General features: G+C 33.5%; 5 protein-coding genes across 5 annotated transcripts in view; 2 read left to right on the forward strand and 3 right to left on the reverse strand.

Moving 5' to 3' along the window:
* The window catches only part of LOTGIDRAFT_157973 (hypothetical protein), a gene marked incomplete at both ends in the record, with an annotated part of 14,836 nt that extends 4,223 nt beyond the window's left edge, over nt 1–10,613 (reverse strand). The window contains 17 exons of the mRNA XM_009050555.1: nt 1,649–1,755; nt 2,086–2,155; nt 2,555–2,727; nt 3,069–3,192; nt 3,512–3,669; nt 4,001–4,183; nt 4,537–4,599; nt 4,938–5,003; nt 6,688–6,804; nt 7,004–7,126; nt 7,413–7,477; nt 7,817–7,901; nt 8,187–8,255; nt 8,585–8,644; nt 9,013–9,120; nt 9,297–9,350; nt 10,556–10,613. Coding sequence (XP_009048803.1) covers nt 1,649–1,755; nt 2,086–2,155; nt 2,555–2,727; nt 3,069–3,192; nt 3,512–3,669; nt 4,001–4,183; nt 4,537–4,599; nt 4,938–5,003; nt 6,688–6,804; nt 7,004–7,126; nt 7,413–7,477; nt 7,817–7,901; nt 8,187–8,255; nt 8,585–8,644; nt 9,013–9,120; nt 9,297–9,350; nt 10,556–10,613 — 1,683 coding nt within the window. The remainder of the gene's footprint in view (nt 1–1,648; nt 1,756–2,085; nt 2,156–2,554; nt 2,728–3,068; nt 3,193–3,511; nt 3,670–4,000; nt 4,184–4,536; nt 4,600–4,937; nt 5,004–6,687; nt 6,805–7,003; nt 7,127–7,412; nt 7,478–7,816; nt 7,902–8,186; nt 8,256–8,584; nt 8,645–9,012; nt 9,121–9,296; nt 9,351–10,555) is intronic.
* Nucleotides 10,614–10,923: 310 nt separating this feature from the next.
* On the forward strand, nt 10,924–13,136 carry LOTGIDRAFT_149784 (hypothetical protein). The gene is made up of 5 exons (XM_009050556.1): nt 10,924–11,118; nt 11,471–11,521; nt 12,021–12,164; nt 12,383–12,443; nt 12,709–13,136. Exons 1-5 carry the CDS (start codon nt 10,966–10,968, stop codon nt 12,786–12,788), a joined length of 489 nt encoding a protein of 162 aa, XP_009048804.1. The 5' UTR covers nt 10,924–10,965; the 3' UTR covers nt 12,789–13,136.
* Nucleotides 13,137–15,333: 2,197 nt separating this feature from the next.
* On the forward strand, nt 15,334–16,633 carry LOTGIDRAFT_157976 (hypothetical protein; the record flags this gene model as incomplete). Its single annotated transcript, XM_009050557.1, has 4 exons — nt 15,334–15,412; nt 15,631–16,053; nt 16,287–16,441; nt 16,613–16,633. The coding sequence occupies 4 exons, from the start codon at nt 15,334–15,336 to the stop codon at nt 16,631–16,633; spliced, it is 678 nt and encodes a 225-aa protein (XP_009048805.1).
* Nucleotides 16,634–17,311: 678 nt separating this feature from the next.
* On the reverse strand, nt 17,312–20,725 carry LOTGIDRAFT_157977 (hypothetical protein; the record flags this gene model as incomplete). The annotated part of the gene is made up of 5 exons (XM_009050558.1): nt 17,312–17,961; nt 18,394–18,644; nt 19,309–19,569; nt 19,992–20,162; nt 20,433–20,725. 5 exons carry the CDS (start codon nt 20,723–20,725, stop codon nt 17,312–17,314), a joined length of 1,626 nt encoding a protein of 541 aa, XP_009048806.1.
* A 1,166-nt stretch (nt 20,726–21,891) lies between these two features.
* LOTGIDRAFT_157978 (hypothetical protein) lies at nt 21,892–24,773 on the reverse strand (the record flags this gene model as incomplete). The annotated part of the gene is made up of 6 exons (XM_009050559.1): nt 21,892–21,962; nt 22,327–22,499; nt 22,819–22,963; nt 23,741–23,831; nt 24,167–24,316; nt 24,666–24,773. The coding sequence occupies 6 exons, from the start codon at nt 24,771–24,773 to the stop codon at nt 21,892–21,894; spliced, it is 738 nt and encodes a 245-aa protein (XP_009048807.1).
* Nucleotides 24,774–25,398: the final 625 nt, after the last annotated feature.

Consider the following 25,398-nt stretch of genomic DNA (forward strand, 5'->3'; position numbering starts at 1 on the left):
TATTATACAGTTGTTTGGATATGGTCTATACAGAGATCTGACAACAATGTAACTCAGTGAACTAGAAATAATGCTTCTGTTTCAACATCTTTGAAGTAAATAATGACTGTTAAATATTTAGAGTAAAGATTTAACAAGTAGCTCCTTTACTGGTCCCGTGATTATGAGATATATAGCTGACTAGTAGACTCTTTTATCAAGTAATGTCACATAATGTTAATGTTATATGCTTTAAAGGGGCAGTATGCAAAATTCTATAAACTATTTACTTCTATGTATTTAATAATCAACCTGAATGTTGTTATATTCTGTATTTTTAATCAAATATTTTAATCTAAACTGATCTCTGCCCCCACAATCTAACACAAACGTTGTTAAATCACCCTAACTAATTAGAAAGTAAACTTGAAAAAAACAAGAAAGCTCATGGGAGAGTAAAGCACTTAGTTTATCCATATTGAATGAGTTACTGCATTCTTTAAAGAGCTTTAAGTCTCTTGGGCACAGCATCAGTATAGACTAGAATAACCTGACTTTTATTACAGTCCAATCAACTATGATGTATACATACAGCATACAATGCAACCTGTAGTGTGTCTTATTCAATATACAAATTGTAACCTCAGGACATACACTAAAGATGTTCGCTTATCATTTTATCAATTTTAATGCTATAAATATCTTAAAACTTAACGTTTTTCTTCACTTCCTCATTTAGTCATACTAATTTATTGTATTATCCCCTTGGACTGAATGTTAGACAGCACCGTGTCCTGGTGTATTGGACCATTGTAAAATAAAGAGTTGATCATTATCATTGGACCATTGTAAAATAAAGAGTTTATCATTATCATTATCATTGGACCATTGTAAAATAAAGAGTTATCATTATCATTATCATTATCATTGGACCATTGTAAAATAAAGAGTTGATCATTATCATTATCATTGGACCATTGTAAAATAAAGAGTTGATCATTATCATTATCATTGGACCATTGTAAAATAAAGAGTTTATCATTATCATTATCATTGGACCATTGTAAAATAAAGAGTTTATCATTATCATTATCATTGGACCATTGTAAAATAAAGAGTTTATCATTATCATTATCATTGGACCATTGTAAAATAAAGAGTTGATCATTATCATTGGACCATTGTAAAATAAAGAGTTGATCATTATCATTGGACCATTGTAAAATAAAGAGTTTATCATTATCATTATCATTGGACCATTGTAAAATAAAGAGTTTATCATTATCATTATCATTATCATTGGACCATTGTAAAATAAAGAGTTTATCATTATCATTATCATTGGACCATTGTAAAATAAAGAGTTTATCATTATCATTATCATTGGACCATTGTAAAATAAAGAGTTGATCATTATCATTATCATTGGACCATTGTAAAATAAAGAGTTGATCATTATCATTATCATTGGACCATTGTAAAATAAAGAGTTTATCATTATCATTATCATTGGACCATTGTAAAATAAAGAGTTTATCATTATCATTATCATTGGACCATTGTAAAATAAAGAGTTGATCATTATCATTGGACCATTGTAAAATAAAGAGTTTATCATTATTATTATTATTATACAATGGAAAGATGGCTTAAATACAGTTGACCTTACCTTTACTGCTTTAAACAATGATACATCATTATTAGCATATTGTTTTAATACATGTCTTACACCATAACCAAACGAACATAAACCATGCAGTATAGGAGTTTTAAAACCTTTAAAACAAAGAAAGATGGCATGCCAGATGGAAAAGCTACTAACTCACCAATTCGTGCAATTTTTAAGATGTTCAATAATACTTTTTATCATCTCTGAATTATCTCGAAAATGATAGTTTAAACTGACAAAATTTGGCTGATAAATTTAGATTCAGAAGACACTTTGCTGACTTTGGATAGCACTGGTCACAACATGGCAATTATTTTACCCTGAGTAGCAGGAGCTATTAATGGCTTAATTTCAGAAATTGTGAATAAATGAAATATCTGGCGAACTTGTGATTAAATGAATGCATGAAAAAGAACAACAATATAAAAGGTGCCAACCTGCCATAGCAGCAAAAGATGGGTCAATATGAAGAGGGTTTGTATCACCACTTAATCTGTATAATGCTGCCTGAAATTATCAATCATACTGTACAATTATCATACAAATTAATAATCTGTCAAGTTATATATTCTTTATTGCTTGCTTGAGTAACATGAAATCTGAGGCTCCAGGGCAACAATTTTCATAGTTTTTACTTAAATTCATAACTCACATCAAAAAAAGTTAAAATTTGAAGAATAATGTGATAAAACCAGAAACATTGTGCCCCAAAGAACATATTGATATTATTACTTTACTAGCATTGTTTTACATTTATTTACTGTATGGGTGAAAAAATGACTTCAAATTGGAAGAAAAGATTCAGCGAATAACACAAAGCAACATAATGTAGTGTGCAACAAGGACATTTTTAACCCAACAGCCTAATAAATCAGCCTAAATGTGGTTTAAATCTTATACAGTTACCTGATCAATAGAAGTCTTCTCTCTAATGGTAGAATCAGGAGAACGTTTAGGTGTATCAACAGGTTTCTTGATTCCTTCACAAGTTCGAACACCCCCAAAATTACCCTTGCCTACGACAAATATAGCAAACTGACAATAGGCTACTTTCTCCTGTTTTTCATTATAGGTGTCCACTGAAATATATTAATATAATAGTATGAACAAAGTTAAAAATCAGGTTATCATTTGTAATAAAGAGTTTGAAAATCCAACATCTTTTACAGTTCCCAACAAATTATTTAATGTCATATCCAGAAAACAAGGAATAGTCCTGCTACTGTAATTACTGGACAAACAAAACCCATAGCTTTGTGTTCAGTAGGAAAAGATTGTCTTGCAGCTTCTATTATTTTGAAGCTATCAAAAAAAGACCAAACCAAGCAAACCAATAACCCCCCTTACCCCTCCAGTCAGGGACCATTTATAGGTAAGATATACCAAAAGTTTCATTTATTATCATACATTGAGTACATACCATCATATAAGACTACAGCATTAGAGCCTTTATCTAATATATCTAACACGCGACACTTTGAAGTTAAGGTAGCTGATGGTTGGAATGGTTGATACACCTCACAATACTGTTCACCATGTAATACCTGTAAATAAACAATGGACTCTTCATAGTTATTATGGTATAATGGGAAATGGGTAGTTAAAAGGATTGTTAAGAAGACTTTAGTCAAATTTTTGACAAACGTACATAGGTTGAATTGGACACATTTTTACCATGTCGAGGGTGATTACTCTGATGTTTACCATGCTTGATCAAGAGTAGGTTTCAGGAATTAGAACAGTAGAAAAGCAAACATAAGTCTATCTCTTTTGACTAGAGAGTCAATCAGGGTAAGCAACAGTGTTGGATTGTCTCACAATTGTTTTATACAAGCTATAAGGATGATAATAACTAACACTTACATTAACTAAAGGAGCATCAACACCAGGCACTCCTGCTACTAGACTTTCAGTTAAACAGGCATTTGTTGGAATGACTATATAGGATGGTAGAACACTAAAATCATCAGCACCTTCATATAGAAACTTTAGATAGTCCTCTTCTTTAGTCGACATACCAACTATAAATAGAGAAATGAAGAGCTCTGTTTAGTTCCGCGATATCAGTTAGCTGGAGGCAGTCGTACCGGTAAACTTGCCATCTAGGCCTACCAACCAACCAACAAGATCTTTTAATAAATTCATATAAAATCTACCCTTATATTGTTAAAATCTTTAGGGGAGAAGTGGACCATGTGATATTTACTCTACACTTTATTCAATGGTCCAGTTTATTCAATGACAGTGAATCAGATTGCTGGGTGAACCTTGCAATTTCATAGCGATGGGGCATTCATTTTTTCATGAAATTAATATAGTAGTACAAAGTCCATAGAAATTGCAATAACATACCTCCTAGGGCATAAAGAATAGCATCTTTAGGTGTATAGGTGAACTCTGCTGGTTTAGCTGTATGTGATTTAGCTAGCTGTGCATTCATACCACCAGAGTAAGATGCTACACTAGATCCTGAGGAACTCTCTTGTGAACCAGCTTCTATCTGGTCTATTATATTCAGAGAAAACGAGGTCGAATCTGAAAATACACATGATAAAGATATAAAGAGAACTTTCCCTGCCCATTTTGTAAGGATTAGCAGATTACAATCTGGTATACAATATGATTAAGAATTCAAGGAACTTTACAACAAAAGTTTTGTAAAAACAGGTGCTTGACCCTTGGATTTATACCCAAATCTATTCGGCATTAGACGACCTATTGTACACCAGTACTAGGGAAAAACCTAAAACAAAATATATAGCATGTACATCTTAATACTGAGTGCTTGGTTGAACCCAAACTAATAACTATTCAAATGGTAGGGCCTAATTAGTCATAATTCATGCAGCTTTGAGATATAAAATACATAATATGGATTGTCAATTTACCTTGGATAGAAGTTGGATAATGGTGATGGTTAAAATCCGTGATTTTCTCCCAATTTTCTCTCACTAAAACAAAGTCAAGGTAGGAAAAATATATCACAAGGGAAATTACTCACATCAGATATTTTTCAAGGGAAATAACTCACATTAGATATTTTTTCAAGGGAAATAACTCACATAAATTTTTTTTAAGGGAAATAACTCACATTAGATATTTTTCAAAGGGAAATAATTCACATTTACAATCTCTAAACAGAGAACCTTTTGTAAGTAGTTTGTAAGTAGATATATCAGGGTTATTAAAGAAATTTAATTGTTTATAACACTGACTTAAAATTATTATACATCAACTTCTAACATAAAGCTTATCTGAATGACCTTATATCTATGAATTATTATCTCACCTTGTTCAGGTGTCATGGCTTGATTTTTCTGTCTGACTATAGCTCCATCTGTTCTCTGCCATCTTACTGTAGAAATTAACAATATTTTACAACTTATAACAAATGAAATATATCAGTAACTATCATAGAGATTTGCATCCTGTTTTTTGGACAATGTCAGTCTGTGTGCAATGAGCTAAACTTTGTAATGAACAAAATATAAAAAATACTGGTTGCACAGAACATGAATATATTTCTTTAAAAAGAAATGTGGCATATTTAAATATAAAATAAACTGATTGTGTTATGTATTGATCAGACGTGGATTAGCTGACATATCTTTGCTTGAATATAACAACCAAGGAAACAGGCAAATATCTGTAATGTAACATTCTAACTTTTTTTTCATATTTTCAGAAAATTCCAATATGTTACAAATCTAAGATATATATATAGTCAATGGCTTTTTTCTATGGGGACCATTTTCCTACCCCTGCTTACACCCTCTCACCTGATTTTCCAACAAACACCCTTGGATATATTTGCTTTAAAAGAAGAGCAAATAACTAATATTTACCTAAACTTGTTATATCTATTCCTATCAGCCCACGCATAATAATAAGGGAAATTAAAAAATAGAGGAGAAATGTTTATAGGTTTGATATTGTTTGTCTTATAACAGATGATTTATGCAGTCAATATCAATTTCGTATTGACTGGAAATAGGAGTGCATTATTTATGAAGTTTTACTTATTAGACTGAAATAAAACTTTTATATATATTTGTTAACAACCCACACGTATTAATAGAACCATCAGAAATAGAAGAGTATAGTATGACAGATGATTTATTGAGTATGTAGTATCAATTCAATTTTGCCTGGAAATATGTGTGAATGTTTGATGAGATTATCAGAATGAATGAATTATGGTATGGTAGGAATATTGGATTAACTTGCACTGGAATGAAAGTCTTAAAATATTAACCAATTTCAATCAAATACTTTTGAAACTTGATTGATGTACAGCATAAAGAACTCATTCATGCATTTACGCTTAATACCTCCTTAATAATTATCATTCAATCCATAATATCGTATCACTGTGATCATATTATAATTCCTTACCAAATAGATTCTCTTATCATTTATTCATTCAAATACAGAAAGTGTAAACTTTGTATGATTGATGATGTTAATGATAAACATACAGGACAATACATAATCCTGGGGTAACATTACAACACAAACATACAGATGAAAAAGATGTTAACAAATTTTGTCAGCTGATGCTAGAGTGGTATTGTGAGGTCATGTATTGATACTTGACAATACCTCTCATTCAATTAAAAGAGGGGATTTTTAAAAGTTGGTGACTGGAATCACAATTCTTTTTCCACTCAACTACATTATCAGATGTGAGTTATGAAGTTGTACATTGATAACTATTGAAAAATTGAAGATTAAATTTCCATACATGTTGTATCATGACCTTGTATCGTAATACGTATCGCATCATGAACTTGTATCGCAATATGTATCAATCGTGACCTTGTAGAGCAATATGTATCGATCGTGACCTTGTAGAGCAATATGTATCAATCGTGACCTTGTAGAGCAATATGTATCAATCGTGACCTTGTAGAGTGATACGTATCGTGACCTTGTAGAGTGGCATGATTGGTGATGCCGAGCACACAAACAAAATGTGTTCAGCATGTTTGACAGGTCTGTTTTCTCTCATCTCTGATATTGAGTGAAACGATACTCACACTTGCCAATCCAGCCAGCTCCTACTTCAAACAACGCTCCATTTTCACTGCTTTCCTCGTTACATAGATACAAGACAAGTGGTGCCACATACTCGGGCTTTAATGCTGCTACCATTTCTACAATAATTACACACAAATGCTGAATTTGAAGAGATGAAGTCATAAAAATATTGGGTTTGTCAGTTGATAGAATCACCAATATTAAAACTCCAATACAGAGCACTTGCCAAGGTCATAGAGTGCAATTTTAGATGCTATAGCACAGTAGATTTCATCTCTCCGGATTGCTGGGTTATAACATTAATTACATACAAACCTGGTGGCATGACAGTCTCTGTTAGTCTAGAACCAGCTATAGGAGCTATGGTGTTACAGTAAATATTGCTCTTCTTGCCTTCTATACTTAATGTATTACTCAACCCCAATAATCCTAATTTAGCTGTAAAAATATATCAAATACTGTCTTTAATATTTGATTCTATAGCTCCAATCTACTGAAGATCAACAAACATCATTTTACACTGTTTGTCTTGAACATACCAAATAAACAATTCAAGCTATGTAGACTCTCCAAAAAGTAGTTGATATAGATCTGTCGAAAGAAGTGTAAAGCCTCTGCAAACAGGCTATCCAAATAGATATTTTTCCTGTGTAATCCTCTCTGAACAATGCAAAGAAAACCATGATGAAAGAGTTGGAAATAATTCCAAATGATATGATATTACCTGCGCTATAATTAGCTTGACCAAAATTACCATAAATACCAGCTGCTGAAGCTGTCATTATAATTCTATAAGATACAAACCAGAATTAATAAAGGATATGAGATATATAAAAGATATTGGATATATAATTAATAAAGGATATGAGATATATTAAGGAAATTGGACATATAATTAATATGAGATAAATAATTCAGATAAAGGTAGATAACTTGAATTTACAAGAGAGATTAGATTAGAAAGATTACAAAGCTTTGAAGTAGCATTATTAGTAATGGACCAGTATGGGACTAACTTGTGAGCAGTTAATCTCTTGTAACTTGAATCATGCAAATATCTTTTTCCAGAATTAAAATCTGTAATTTCAGGAAAATGGCTACAGGTATATCCATCTTACCAGATCTTACCTTCCATATTTTTGTTTCTTCATATGAGGCCAAGCTGCTCTGGACACCATGAATGATCCACGTAGATGGACTCTGTGTATCAAATCTGTAAGAAAGGGAATCATTGAAAGAACATATACTGTATAATTGCGAATATAGTGCTCACATATAATACGCGCACTCCTTTTTAGATTTAAGTAAATCTCGAAAAATCTCTGGATCAAAACAGGATTTGATCATTAGTATAATCTAAGACATTAACGGATCAATTTACACTGAACATATGATAAATCTAATATTAGAGAAAAATGCCTAATGATATGGTATTAGTATCCACTAGTATCCAGTAACTTTAGCAATATCATTTTAATATGAATGATAAACTGCTTACCCCAGTCTACGTCACTAGTTCTAGCAAACGATTTATCTCTTAAAATACCAGCATTATTGACAACCACATCTACAATAAAATACAAAGTTCTGTAAACAATACTGTATTGTACTCTACAACAAGCTGGGTTAGGATCTACCAGACACCTTTACTGTACTGTCTATAAAAAAAACCTGCTTTGGGGACTTTCATTAAACTTTCTGGATATATTCACTCCATTCACTGATTTATTCTAATAGTTATAAATAGACAATAGATAATGTATTGTGAAACATAAGGAAATTTTCTAGCTGGCTTACTGTCAAAGCTGTCAATGATAGAATCAAAAATGTACTTATACTGATAACCATTGCAGAAGTTTGTCAGGGAATGTAAAATAGAAATATAATTAAACTAACCAATACGACCATAATTATCAAGAGCTGTTTGTACTACCTTTTCACCATCCTCTACAGAATCTGAAGAAAGAATAATTTCATGTTTATTCAATCAAATTGTGGCTTGACTCTAGGTAATCTGTCCAAAAATTCTTCCATTGGAGGGATATTCAATAAGTTAAAATCTATCATGAACTGCACAAAACAATCATTTTCCTTTTATTTACAGTTATATTGGAAGTCAAAACACCAGAAATATACTTCAATCATGACATTAAAAGGCAGAAAGGGGTTCTATTGCATATTCATACAGGTAGCTTGTAAACCTTGTTATTCATTTGACAAATTCAAAATATGCATAATCAGCATCACATTTGAAAATTTCCTTCAAGCCATAGTCCAAGATATCTTTTTTACCACCCTTTAATATTTTTGGAATTCAAACCTACCATAATTAGCAACTGCCTTTCCTCCTCGACGTTTGATTTCATTTACAACTAAATCTGCCGCTCTTGAACCTTTTCCCTCTCCGGCCATACTACCTCCCAAATCATTAACTAAAATATATCAATGTTCTGATCAATTGAGAAAAAAGGCTTCTACTTCTGCTGACATTTATCTGCAAAAGTAACAAGAAAAAGCTGGATAGAAAGCATCAGCCTTAAATATCTAAAACAAATCTAAAGGATAAATTCTAAAGAAGGAATTTAACTGTTAAATAAATGATACCTACCCACCACGGAGGCTCCTCTATCTGCAAACGCCAAGGCATATTCTTTACCAAGACCTGCAAAATTCACAGTTTGTTTCATTAAAAGATAATACCTCAGTATTTTGGAGAATTTGTTGTATGTTACAACAATATAGTGATATGTCGTAAAAATCTGAAGATGTTTTTAAAACTTTGAAAAATATACAACCCTATGTATTGTATGTGTTGGATATGGAGTTTTAAATCCTATTTTTCAGCTCCTAATTGGGCTAGAGAAGATAAAAATCCTACTTGATGCATAATTAAAGATCTCTTTCCCTCTTCCCCTTAACATTTCATTATGTTCATGGTATCTCTCTATCAATATCCATTAAACTCTTTTGTAATCAGAGAAACTTAGTAAAATATCAAGTACTGTCCTCTTTAGATAATAAACTGTAGGTCAAAGGTCAGACACAGGTATACATTCATTATCAGGTTTTAAAGGGGATATCCCACAAAGAAAAGTGCCATTACTTTTCATGTCGATAGCATCTCATTTATTATGTTTATTTACTTTATATTTCTTTCTTCATTGGTTTCTCCCCTGTCTGAATATTGTACATCTTGTGGACAAGGTCTATAATATTAAATATCCAGTGTGCATACTCTAACTCAATGAGATGTTAAGTACATCCATCTTTGAGCTAAATGACAGCAAAAGTTATAATAAAAATATCCTTAATTAATCTTCAACATGATGAAGTCTCCAGAAAAGACGAGTCATTAATTTAACTTTCAACTGCTGATAATTTTGGATGCACAGGGATACAAAGGTTCACATTTCGTGTGGTAAGCTGTGAATATTATAACTGATTAGCTTAGAAAAAGAATTCCTGAGACCGAGGACAAGGCATAACTAACTGTCAATGGTGAACATGTCCCTTTTTTATAAGCAAGTGTGAAGTGGTGGGCACTTTGATACTGGCAGGCCATTCTGCTAAGCTACCCTGATCGAAATGAGTGTTTCTTGATAAGAAAATCAGGATTTATTCATAGAGTTAAGTCTAGAATGAATGTCATTGAACATAAGATAGTAATTTGACTGATCTCAACATAGACCTTTGGACCTAATGACAAAAGTCCAAATCCACCTATTACACGATTTTCACTGTAGATATGTTTTTATTACTTATAAACGGAGTAAATTAAGTGAAAATCTTAATTGACATTGCACCAGAAAAACTGCGAATGTTATCGATCACGAAAGGGTTTTTTTCATTCAAAATGATCATACATACCCCCTCCAGCACCGGTGACGAGAACCACTTTTCCATCGAATCGTATAGGCGCAGCCATCTTGGATGTTTACCTTTGAACTCAATCTAATCTGCTGACATCCTTGAGCATCGAAAAACAACTCCAAGATTTGTAAGTTTATATTTTGATATTTGTGATCAATTTAGAGGGAACGTTTTATTTCATCTATTGGAATTATGAAAGGAGCATGCTGGTATATCAAATCGTTCACTTTTGTAATTGTATTTGTATCAGAGAAAAACAAACGTTATAAAAGCAGCAAGGCAGTTGCGATTGTAATGACCTCTGACCTTATAACCTCTGAACCAGTATCTGACATCTGATTGGTTAGAATGAGAGTGCTGTGTGAATATTTGATAGGCTGCTTCCACATGTACACAAAACAACCAAAATGCTCATCTCAAACGATTTTAAATGTCTTTTTATGCTGATTTTAGGCTTTATTCAGTGGGTTTCGAGTTATGAAATGACCAGGGATTATGAGGAAGCCAGCCATTTTGATGTTATGCCGGGTGGTGCGGTCTTGTCTCACGAAAAACAGTTGGTAAGAAGTTTTGCATTTCTTGTTTGTTATGATCGTGTAAAAAGGGGGAGATGTAATTTGCCGGAATTACTCAGAGTCCCATGCCTTCACTATATCCAAGTTAATATGGTAGCTCATCTGTGATTAACCTTTCAAACAAATGTGTATTTGTTAGTAAATGATCTACTTGCACTGTTAAGCAATAGCAGGCATCTCTATTTCTGATGTATAGTATACTGTGAAAATGCCTATGCCTCATCTATGCATGGCTTTCCGCTTTGTACCTCTATGCCTGTGTACCCAAACTCTTATGTTACCTTCCTAATGTGTAGAGGTATGAATTAATATTGAAATACGTATATGTCTATTTTAGGATGGTTTTACCTGTAAATTTACATATGCATGTCAAGGTGGAACAAAAGAGGTAAGATGGAAGTTGTAAACATTGTGTAATAATATCAATTCAAACCCAAGGGATGTTTCTAAACATAAACCACTGAGAGCTTATGTTAAGAGAAGATCTCTGAAAAGTTACATTAGCATCCATCTTTAAGCCTTGAGGAATCTGCAGTGAACATGTCATACTGCAAGTGCAACACACATGTCCTGATTGATTTCAAAGACCAGATGATGTTTCTACTTGCCTATTTCCAGTCCGAAGGAAAGAGTTTTCTACAAGGATAACCACCAAACTTGAGCTCTCAAGGATCTTGTCTACCAGCTAGTCTTTGACCAAACTTATTGGCATTGATGTTTCCTGAATTATCTGTACTTATGGCATGTACAATTATGTCAATTGGAATTATAAGGCAGATTCAAGGTCTCAGACTTTCTCATGTTGACTGAAATTATAACCCATGACCACCATTAATTTCTCCATTGTTAAGAGACTATGTATTTCATATTTCGTATCTTTATTCCAGGGCTGGCAGTTAACAATAAACACCAACACTGATAAAACAAAATATTTATGTTCCGTACAAAGACCTGATGGGAAATCCTATTTATTTTTTCAATCTTTTAAGTTAGAATTTACAGGTTTAGAAGTTAAAGAGGGATATGCTATGGTAAGTGAAAATTACCTTTCGCAACTTGGCTCTTGACATATTCTACATGTAAATTATTAAAAGTGACATGGTTATAGAGACAGGTTTAACATTACAGATATAACAAATATTCCAATATTAGTTCTAATGGCATATTAGCAAATCAAGTGAATTAACCTTACAATGATTAATTTTGTCATATTTGTTTTTACACTGAATATTATTATTATTTATTACAGGGTGCTAATTTCAAACCATTATCGCCTTCAGAATATCAAGTAGATTTTCAAAAACATTCTAGTAAGTAGTATAACCTTCTAAGTTTAGTCCACTCTTATTCACTATTAAACTGTTCCTGTTGTGCTAGATATTATCCATAAGCTATGAATTCTGTGAAGCTGTGAAGCTTATAATGGTTTTACATAAAATGGAATTCCCATAATGAGACCTGCATACTCTTTATTGCAGTTTTGTACCGCTGGAGTTAATTTTATCCCCAGTTGTGCTTTATGCATATTTATATAGAATATTTTCCTAGCTCTATGTATATTTTTCTATGTTTCAGTCAGTGATGTAGCTGGTAAATTTGGATCTCAGCTAGAAAAAGTAGAATTATATGGTGAAAAGGGAAAAGCAGAATTATAATGGTCTTGTTTTATAAAATATTGTATTATTTACTTTTATTATCATCATCCACTCTTTTTGTTCAATACATGTAATTAGTTTGTTCTTGAAATTTGTATCTGTAGGGATGCTAGCTATTGAACTGGGCAGAAGCAAGAGGTTTGAGCTAAAGATGATAAAAATATAACTTTTGCATTGACTATTTCGACAGAATTGACATTAAAATTCAAAGTAGAAGTTTAGAAATGTGAGGGAATTTGTGTCATATTCATTCTCTCATAAATAATTTTATTAACAAATAATTGTTATTATTGATAGATATGGTATATAAATATGTACATTAAACTGTATTAAACATTAGTAGTTATTATCTTAATGTTTTAATCTATTGTCCCGTTATTGCATTAATAATGATACATCATTTAAAACCTAAAAACCGACAGTTATTCTCAACCCAGGCGCAGAAGACAGATTTATGTCCGTCGAAAACAAAAAACACTTCTATTCAAGTTTTTATTAGCCGCACGGCGCACACGATGGACGCCTCGACAAGGCCCCCAAAAAATTAACTGCTTTAATACTCCACTGGCTATCTGATAACTTCTCGTGTGATACTGTACTTAAGTAATTTGCCCTGTCCACTCTGTATTCAGGGATGAGGTGTCATGGCAACAACTGCTATAAGTTATATAGCCTATCGCAACGTTTATGACTGGCGTTTCTATGGGGGACGGGATCCACGGTCACTCCAGAAAAGAGGCTGTCCGGCATTGCCTCCCTCCCCCACTTTCAATTTTTTATCATTTTACATAGAGAAAGAATGGCCTGTGGCCCTCCTGAAAAATTGTGTGGCCCCTGCTAGGCCCCCTCACCTAATGTTTCAGAAATAGCACTGATCATTACTGCACCCGTCTTCTTAAGGTCGCAAGTTGACTGTGAACCAATACAGTATGTGCCCAACAATCCTGGTGCCAATTTGTGTCATTAATTTCAAGGTAGCTTTCAGAAACGGCGAACTAGGCCATGTTCCAATCCATGGTTCGATTTCTGATCTTCACACATAAAGTGTTAAACCAATTATATAGATCGACAATAGTGAGTAAAATCACAAGTTTTATAATAAAAATAAATTCCCCATAGTGACATTGATTATATGATGTTATTAATGATGTCACGTGACTAATTAGTACAGTAAGTGACAGAAGATTAGCTAAAGTCATGTGACTAATTAGTAGATTACCTAATGAAGTTACAGTCAATATTATAATCTTGATATTAGCTTTACTTGTATTACAATGTATAACATAATGGTTAGTTTTAACTAATCAGTGGACAGTTTAACTAATGGCACTAATCTACTAATATAATATTATATTGTTAACTAGTATAAATATTACTAATGAAGTATTGTATCTATTGTTACCTATATACCAATAATCGTCTATAACACCTATAACCCAATAACAGGAGTTTTTTTAGGAACCTCTTCACTCTTAATACCCAATAATAATACACGTGTTTCACTGGTCAATAAAAATATGTGAAATGTTGACTTTCTCGATATAATGACATATTGAAAATTGATATGTTCAAATTTTATCCACTTTTTAGAAAAATATTATTCAGATAAATATATGCCATAACTCAAGTTGGTTAAACCAGACGGAATCTCGAGATAAAAGTTAAAGTAGCTGATCCGGTCCGATTTACACGATATACCGAAAATATAGACATGCACATCTTTACAACCAAGCTATTGAGAAAAATAACTATTTGACACCAAGTTTTAGTTAAAGGGGCAGATTCACCATTTTGAGTTGAATTTGGGTCTTGAATATTTTTGAATAGTCTTTAGAAGTACGAGAAATGTCTGAAAATTTCATTTAAAAATTACCTCAAACTAGGAATTTCACTTTCTAGTTCTATATATGTATGTAATTACGATACATAATGCCAGTCCAAAGATAAATTTTTTGTGCCAAAATTATCATTCGATCTATTTATAGTGGATTTGTTAAAATAAGGAATTAAAGTGTACTCTCGGGTGAGTGAAATTTCAATACATTATTTTGTTAATTATGTGTAGATTATAAATACATTATGTTAAAATATGTTAAAAGCTGAAAATATTGTTATTATTACCATTAATATCAGGTGTTTATATTGACATTTCAATATTTATTGTACACTAATATAATTACTATTCAAATATCACGTGACCATTCTTAGATAATCTTCATCTATCACCAGATTAACACTAATGAGTCACGTGATCTGATTTAAAACAACCTGCTAATCAATGTCAATTAATTAAAATATTTTCTGACCTCCGACCTTCTTAGTGATGAATCCTGTCACTCGACTAGATCACTATGTCACGTGTGACCTTTGACACCTGATTTTATATATAGTTCAGATTCTTGAATTTAGAATCATTCTCAACCTGTTCTCCTGACAAAAACCAAGTGTTATCTATATCTAGTGTCAGCTGAATTATCTAGTGTTTTCTGTACTTTCTATCTAGTGTTTTCTGTACTTTCTATCTAGTGTTAAAATTTGAAATAAAATGGAATCCTCTACATCATCAGTTAATTTAACTAAATATGATCAACTAGAAACAGAAGATTGTTTTCCAGATTCAGATGGTATGTTTTTTTCTTTAATATGTACTTTTCTTGCGAGTGCACTATTAATTTTTTTTCCTGAACGGGTACACGGCTGTGCGTATGCTACTTTTTTGGTTGGCTACACAATGTGGAAGATCAATTCCTTTGAGTTAAAATAACTTGATTGAGATTGATATCAAATATTCGTATTTATGTTATTCATCTAAAATATATTTTATATTTTTGCTATTTTACAGAAAGCCATTCCTCTGGATATGATTCTTGTGACAGCAGTGAATGTGGGTCAGTAAAGGTCAAGGTCAATGAAACCAAATGTCGGAAACCAGCATCAGAAACAATGGTATTTAAAAGTCAAGAGTCGTTATGTGACAGTTTAGATTATATTTTATCAATGCCAGAATTATGTGATGTTGTATTTCTTGTTGGTGAAAATAAAACACCAGTTTATGGGGTCAAGGCCATTTTAGCCACCAGAAGTCGTGTTTTCTATCAGATGATTCTACAGAAACAGAAGGAGGTCAAGGCTAAGAAGGTCAAAGGTGATAAGTTCAAGGGTAAACTGGTGTTAGAGGTCATGAACTATGAAGAAGATATTTTTAGAAGATTTATTAGTTTTATTCATTGTGGAAAAATTAAAACAGATGTTAATTCAGTCATAGGTAAGGAACGAATTCATTTACAATAACTCCTAAATAAAAAAAAGTAGACCAATGCTGAAGACCGAGCAGGATTTTCCCCACTGTTTTACCGGGCGGTGCTCATTTTTTGTTAAAACCAAACAGACAAATAGGAGGTAAAACTCCATTTCATTTCATTGCATCACACAATTGTCAATTTTGTCACCAAATTCTATTTTCGTGAAATTTATTTAATTTTTGATTTTATCTTCCAGGATTATTCTGTGCTTCCGTAGAATTTAGTATGAAAGATTTAAAACAGGCATGCTGGGATTATTTTCTTAGATGTCTGGATAATCAGACAGAAACTCTGATGACGTCACTGGAATTTTACAGTCATCATCGAGGAATAAAACACATCATGAATAAGGTAGGAATAATATTTAGCCTATAGTGGTCTTATTTGCTTGTGAAAATATGAATAACCTCCCTTGGATGCCGTTTCAGATTGGAACTTTTAAAGAGTTAAAGATATTCTCTGAGAAAAATTAAAAACGTTAGAACATTTCTTTATTAATTTTGTCTTTTTGTTATATTTCAGCTTTATGGCGTACAACAATAAGTATGGAAGAAATCCAGATTTATATAGTGCTTCCTCCGAGGTCCGATCTCATTACTGTGTAAATTGTTGTTGTTGCTGTTATTGTTATTATTTTATAGAATAAATAAAATATGAAGTTTGTGAAATCTGATGTTATATTCCCAGTGTTATTCATAATATAGTAGACAGTGTGCTGGGTAGCTTTGATTATCCTAGTCTCTTTCTGTTGTCAAGTTGCTGAGAGGATTGTAGATCCCCCCACCAATTATATTACAATGATGACTTGTACCAAGTAGCACTTGGCTCCTCACCCACTAAATTAATCTTCGATAGAGTGATTTGTGGTACTATACCACCCACTCACCCAATTATGACACGATGACATTTTGACAAGGAAGTTCGACAAGATATTGTCCGTTTTTGCAAATGATTCTACGCTTCGTGTCTGATATTGAAGACCCAACATACAATGGGGACTCAATAGATCTACTATAATTTCTTATCATTTGGGAGATTATGGCCTCAACTGAAATGTTGGAGGATTGATGTATGGACTAGGATCTACGTAACATCAGTCTATACAAGAACGATTCCACTGGTTTCAATACCAACATGATAAGGCGGCACTTATTTCATATAAATTGTATTTACAAGACCATACTTATTGGATGGAATACACAGAATTCATAAAATACAATATTACCGTAAGAAAAGAATGGAAGACACTATAATGAACAACATTGAAGAAATGGTAAAAACACTAGCAGAGGAGGCAGTTCCAGAAAGTCTTTTAAGTATTGGAACTTTGTTCCGTTCAAATGCTACCATTTTAATAGATTGGACTTGTCCATTTTCTAGATTCATATCGAACACGAACGGACTTTGACTTGATTGAAAAACGATACCTTCACCTTGGCCATAGAAATGTTCTTCTTTGTCTTTATCAGCTGAAAATCTGCGAAGAGAAAACTTGGAGAACCCATAAATAGCTTCAAGATGTTTTCCCGATTCATTAACTCGTATTTCTAAATGACCAAACGCTGGGTGAGAGTAAGTTCCAGCGTACACTGACAGATCTTTTGATGGTTGAATAAAGTCATATTTTTTCGGAGAAGATTTTTTGACAGTGACATGCGGCGCTGGGAGATCACAGAAAGTTGAATTCGGCTGTATCCACGGCTCCCTATTCATTATTCTATCGGTAATATAGTTATGTAGAGTCACTCTAAACACATAGTCATCATCTCGACCAGTTAATGCGGTAAATATTCCTATGTTATAGTCTGGGTATAATGTTAGTAATGCCCTATAACCACGAGTAGAACCACTATGCCACTGAATCTTCATACCTGTAAATAAAGCAAAACATATTAAATATCAAATTCTAAATCTGGAGAGTCGCAACCCTCTACCAAAACCATTGCATCAACAAATTCGGATGGTCCACTGTTGTTTTCTTGAGAAATCAAATATCAAAGTCTAACGTAACTTACAAAAAGCTTTAAAACAACAGTAAATTTATATGAAAACCTAAACATGATATAAGAATTATAATATAAATATTACAAATTGCGTGGTTTGCGGTTGTGCACAACCTTGATTCTTGGTAACGTTTTAGTGGGTGGTTAAATTCATAAAAATATTCATTTGTTCCGTATGGTTTAATGAACACCCAGAGTACTGATTGAAAGCTAATTGGAAGACTAGACCTCTAAATCTGCCAAGATATAGCGATTCCATTAAACCAGGTTTGGAACATAAATAAATGGCAAAATTCTTACCATCATAATAGCCCAGGAACCATCCAAGACCATAGCCATCTTTAGATGTCGTCTTAGGGAACTTTGGTTTGCTAAAATATTTCAACGGTGAATTGAAGTTACGAGGTTTCCTCATATCTTTGACTGTGCTAGTATCCATTAGTTGTTTTCCACTGGGTGTTTTACCATTACTGAGATGGAAGTTCATCCAGTTAGCCATATCTACGGCATTAGACATGACGCAACCGGAACCACACAGTAATGCCCATCGTCTGAAAATATAAATTTGAAGATTAGTAACGTTAATTGTTTTCTTTAATATCACGAAATGTACCCAGGATGATCTTTTAGTACTCATGTACTAGACAAGGAAATATGCTAAGCAACAATAGCTGCTTTATCTACAACGGTCACTTAACCCCGTGTTAATATCTGTATTAAAATATATCCTAAATATTAGAGAATAACCTATGTTTGATAAAACATGCCAGCACAATGTTTAACATGTATCAAAAAACAAAACAAACATAACCAATAGCCTATTTTAAAAATGCATCGTGTCAAATTGCCCCATGTTAAAACAACGTTTATCAGCACCGATGGCTTCCACCGACGGAAAACCGAAAAACCGCCCCATGTTGTTTTCCTGGTAAAATTACTCTATTGGTTGCCTCGCAATAAGCAGCAAGAAACTAGGATGTACCACTCAATTTCACATTCATTTTTTAGCCTACTATGTCAAACAGTACAATGATTAGCTGGACAAATCTTAACATATTCATTCCCCAGACGTTATATACGGATTGGTTATCGGTACGTTTAGGGCCAGATATACAATGTCACTTTTTATGGGGGTTGTCCGATCCATTTTTGGATATTTGTGATAACTCACACAATGACCTAGTGAATCAAACTGCAATATATTTGAATACAAACCTAGTATACTCATCCGGAAGCTTGGTAGGATCAGTGTCATTATCATACATATAAGGTAGGGCTACAGAGTGTTCAAAATCCGCAATAGTAGCGAAGGTAGAGTTGGTCATTTCTAAAGGTTGAAATATCTCTTCCCGAACTAATTCTTCCCAGGATTTACCACCTAGCTTCTCGGCTATATATGTTAAAATACCATACATCAAGTTATTATATACAAAACTACCCCGGAATGTCTTGTAGCCTGGTAAATATTTCATTCGACTGAAATAAACAAGTGAATGAAGTACAGTATGATTCAGATTCAGACGGTTGAGAATTTGGGAAATAACAGGTAGATTTGATAACAGGCAGGTGTTCATGTAAAATGTAAAAACTAAGATTTAGGTCAAAACATGTGTGTTATTGTAAAATTCGAGATGTAACTGAAGGCAACCGAGGTACCACCGTGCAAATAAGGATTCCCCGTAAAACATTTCACAGTACATAGAGCAGACCTCATAAAAGCATAGCTTTCGGCGTCAAGAGGCTGCCAGGGCAAACTCAAGTTACTAGAAATAGAGGTACAGGAGCTGAGAGGTAAATCATTTTTCTCGTTGCACACAATTCTTGGTCATAATTGTTCAATTAAAGTCTCAAATCATTACCTGTTGAACAAGAGACATTTCAATAATCATTAAACTTACTCTAAAAGATTTTTTCTAGTTAATTTATCATCGTATCTAATATCATTGTTTGAGGGTAAACCCATTCTGTGACCCAATAAATCTTCTAATGTAGCATATTTAGTTCTTAGGTTGTCATAGAATTGAAAATCACCACCAACAACCTCTCTAACTGTAGACTTGATAGTAAATCTGAAAATAACAGTAAACAATAATGTCTAAAGTCTTTTAATGACATTTACCAATTGTTTGTCCGATATATAGATCAACACAAACCCGTAGTTACAGGGGACAAGGACAGGGAATAACTCCTCCCGCCCCCACTCGCCAATATTCAACCTTCAGTCATACACTTCTTTTGAACGGACCGACCGGTGGACATGGGTGACGCCAATATACGCCCTGACAATTTGGGCGCATAAAAACCCTCTAAAAAGACAAAATATTATACAGTATGCTTACTCTGATTTCTGTAAAAGTTTGACCAATATTGTTGCAGCAAATGCCTTCGATAGCGAAGCCAGGCTAAATAATGTTTTGTTGGTTACTTTTTCATTGGTGTCTATATTAGTAATCCCATATCCTTCAGCGAATTTTAACTCTCCATCTTGAACAATTGACACCGCTAGTCCAATTTTCTGAGCACTGCATGAAAACATAGATTGGATATCTTCATTAAGGCGTTGTACATCCAAACCATTCGTTCTAATAATTCCACAAACTACCAACAGAACACAGAGCCGATATACCGCCATATTGAACTACAAACTACTACTATCTGTATAGTTGTGTGACCTCGAGGGAACTGTGTCGTCGTATTATCTGTGTCTATGGCGAACACGGCGTGTATAAGCCGAGGATATCTACAGCGCTGATGGCACCCAATTTAGAAAGAAGCCACCCATAAGAGTAACACGTGATATATCCTAATATGAAACAATCACTCAGTAATCACGAAGTCACGCCCCATGCCCCTGGGAAATAACTTTGCTAGGGCAGTGCTGATGGAAAGTTCCGATGTTCCATCAACTTAGGTAAAGAAGCAGTGGAAACTCTAATTAGTAATATGCCACCGAGCAACAACGTTTGTAAACTTTTAGAAGAAACAAGCCACTCAGTGTCTAAGCTGATCACGCCAACATCCCTGACAACATACTGTCTTATATACCAATCTTTATGTATAACAAGGTTTGATAGTGAGGCCAAGGTTTCTGTATGTCTTACTGGAGAAGAGAAGTACTTGTCAGATAATCTAGACAGTTATTATAGTTATTTCTAACTTATCAGCTACTTAAAAACTGACACAAAGCACTGATTAGAGGCACCTCGTTACGTGTGAAAAGTTAAATGTGATGTCTTTCGAGTCAAAAGATTTAAAAAAGAGAATTTGTCAGTGAATAGGAGCAATATTCCGATTTCAGGTCCGCTATCCCCGATTTTTGAAAAAATTGAAAAACTTGACCAGGTTTTGACACCGCAAATAATTGGATCAATTGAATCATGGAAATCAGAATAATACAAATAGAAGTTAAGTCCCTTAGTCACATGGGTTTATTTTGTTTAGCTAAGCTAATCAGTGATAGTGTTTTACCCTTGAAATTTTAGTGTTCTAAGCCATGATTATCCATAATTATCCGTTTTTGATAATTGCATTTGCATTGCAATATCAAGACTCTTAGTGAAATTCATAGTTTGATGTATATTTGAAGGAGTTATGCGAAGACTAATTTGCATTATATTCAAGGCCGAATCAATCTCTGAAACTTGTGAATGATGGCCTTTAACAAATATACACAATACGTATACCAAAGCTTGAATACCTTGTTAGTGTTTATTATATACACTAGCATATTATAATGAAGAATTTTTGATGACACCAAGCAACCAACTACAATTTATTTCTATTATAATATCAGTATTTTTATGCAGTTGGCAAGTTCCCATCTAAAGCAAACTGAACCTTTTGAGATCCGTGTAGTACTTTTGCGTTTACTGAAAAATAGATAAGATTGCATCAGTTTTTTCATTTTGTAGCATACATTGTAAATATATAATCTTAATGGGACAGATGCGCCATTTTGGGAGGTTGATTGTAGAGTCTTTTATAGATGTAAATAGTCTCCAGAAGTATTAGAAATGTACAAAAATCGACAGAGTATTAAGAAAAACACAAGTCGTCATTTTAACATCCAAACGTGGATAATTCGGGACACCCAAGGATTTGAAGACTCAAATTTCGACGGTGAGCTGTGAACTCTATTACTGAAAAAAATCCGTTTCTGAGACTAAGGTACGTTTGGTCGAACGGATGAAGAACCTGCCCCTTTAAAAATATAGCATTAAGTTGAAGACGTACCAAGTTCTGGAATAGTATCGTGTACTGTTTCACCATTAGCGGCGGTAATTTGTACATCTATATTGTGGGTGGGGACTGGTTTTTGATCGGACAATATCCAAAAACCATCAGCACTATGACTCATGGCTTTCCATGATCCATTCTGTTTTATCTTTACTGCTACTGCTGGGATTCTGTAAGAAAGTGTGAAGTTTATTGACAAGAAATGACTTTGTGCTGTTTCGGTTAGAACTGCATCATCGCGGGGTTTATTCTCGAAAACCTAAGATGCCTTAAGATTTTGATTGTAAAATAACTAAAATCGATTTTAAATTAAAATTTAATATCGAATTAGATTACTGTATTTTTAAAATCCGAACCTTAGATTTTTAGGTAAAAAGAAAACTGGTTACATGTGTTAACATGTTTTAGCTCTGTCAAATCATTTCATGCTTATTATTTCAAAATAGCTGATGCGACATCTCTCTTACAGAGTTACTTCTGAGTACTTACCTTGCATTTCGTATTTGTAGTTTAATATAATAGGAATTACTGCCTTGGAATTTATACTCTAATTTGGTATTACCAACTGGACACTGCACTGCTTGAATTTCAATCTTCCATCTACCATCACCATTAATAGCAAAATCTAACGAACCTGTAAAAATGTTTATACTCAATCAACACTGAATGATTAGAGATCCATCCGTTGTTAAATTGTCCTCAATCGTACCCAGACCCGTAGCTACATGGAGGCAAGGGGCTGGGCAATGCAACGCCCTCAAAAAACGGATTGCCCCCCTGAAAAAATTTGGACAACCGACCAATTCCATTACTGCAACTAAACACCATACACCATTGCACCTCTGGATATATTACTTTCCCCTCCGAACAATCAAGACTGGATACGGGCCTAATTATACCTCAATGAATTTCACGGGTATATCGTAAATTCAGATATTATCTGTATAGTTTGTTTAATTTCAGAATGACCATCTACAACGCTCTGGGGAGGTATATCATCTTTAGCCTCTCATATTTACATATTTATATTGAAGAATGCTTTTATATAAATTGTTTGTAATGGGTTTGCATTCTGAAAATAAGTACAGACAGCTGGCATATAACATTATCAGCTAGTATGGCTCGTTTATAGACGATTATAGAAAACATCTCTTATCATAGCTAGAGCAGTAAAGTAAACAGTTTGTTAAGCTAACAAAAGATAACAATATTATCTTGAAACACTCCAGGATTATCCAGAACACTAAAATAACAACATTTCTTAAGGAACCAATGGACTGCAATTTTCGAAGATGAGCATACCTTTTGTTTCTATTCACGCCAAGCACCAATCTATAGTTGTTATTCAAGTCATGTCGATTGTTTGAAATTGTGGGCGTAGAAAAGAAGTTACATGTATTTATATTATTACCTGTTTTACATTCTGGACATAGATCAGCAACGAACACCACAAAATGTCCCTTAATAGGATTAGTACCCAACCCTTGTCCGTTAGAATTTACCTTTAAATAAGATTAAGATAAGAACATAGTTATGGCTGCACCCGAGCCAAATATATAAGATCAGACAGAATAAGATAAAAGCGATTGCGACTTATGCTTATTATTAAACACCCATTCCTAATAATCACACGGCAAAGCTATATAAGTAAATAGATGAAATTTTGTCGTTTTGGACTTTACAGCTGTAATGAAGAGGAAAAGTCTCTAATAACGATTTAACGAACATAACCTCAAGCAAACGTGATCATGGTTTTCTAAATATTCTGGTAATAATTTAGCATTATAAAACCTCTGCGGAGATAGAATTCAAGACTCGTGCAATGGCTAGGACATACCTTGAAGCACATTCCACAACTGTATGATCCCAGAAACTGAGGTTTATTTAAAGCTACAAAATTCCTGATGATTGGATTGAGTCCTGCTGGTGGTTTTGATGGTGGGTCATATTGACATGTGCCTCCATCAGTTGGACCATAGTAGGTTCCCTGCAATATAAAGAGCAAGGATTGCCCCCAAGTTCATATTTGAAGGCGGTCGTATATATGGAAAACGATATCAATCAAACTGGTGTAACTCTTATTGATATTGGGTTGACCAAATAGAACAATCGACTTTATAATCCACACCCATGGAAGATATTGAGCATATCTCAAATCCTGCACAAAACAAATGCATGCACATTCATAAACTAGGAAGACAACTACGATCTGATTAGGGCCATCTGCAAAAATACCAATCATGTTTTTACACCTCGCTTTCACGAAACACGCGTCTCTCGGCATGATATCATCGTAACAATGTAATTGTATGTACATCTCCATGAACGATACTTACATCGCCGTTGAATTTATTCTTGTACATATGAATTATATCATCTTTGATTGCAGCTTGTACTACCACAGAATATACTAGTCCTACTATTAGATTAAACTGGAACATCATCACTGGAAATGTCCGATCTCAGTCTCCCAGAAGCTAAATCCAAGGCAATTTCACCAATAATGAGCTATTTACATGTATTATATTATCAGTCGTCCTGTCTGTATATAATGCCAGTACTACGTGCAGTTTTGAATTTGAAATAAGATAAGAAGATCGAAAAAATCAGATTGACCTTAATAATCTAATGGTTTATTCTTGATCATCAGGACATGACTGTTTTGTTATTTCCGGGGGAATTTCTCATAAAATATCAAAGTCAACTTTAAGTCAATGTTAAATTAGCTTTGTGATTTCTGATGTGTGTTTGTTATTTTTTACCCGTCAAAAGTATACAGTATTATACATAAAATTTGCCATGATATAAAAGTTGAAACTGTACAAGGGGAAGTGACGGTCAGTAGCAACCTGGCCCGGCTGTTATCAACATCTATCGATATAAATGGTTATCCTTTCAATTAATTTCGTGCTTATCACATATTTTCACTGGTGTACCACACGTTGTCAGACAAAGCAAAAGCTTAACAAGATTTATACCGCTAAGTCTAAAGTTTAAAGGAAGTTGTTTCCCCTGAACCGTCAGACTCTGAAGAATGATTGCTATCAACGCTTTGAATCACATATCTTT

This window comes from Lottia gigantea, assembly GCF_000327385.1.
Source record: "Lottia gigantea unplaced genomic scaffold LOTGIsca_15, whole genome shotgun sequence".
NCBI classification, from domain to species: domain Eukaryota; kingdom Metazoa; phylum Mollusca; class Gastropoda; family Lottiidae; genus Lottia; species Lottia gigantea.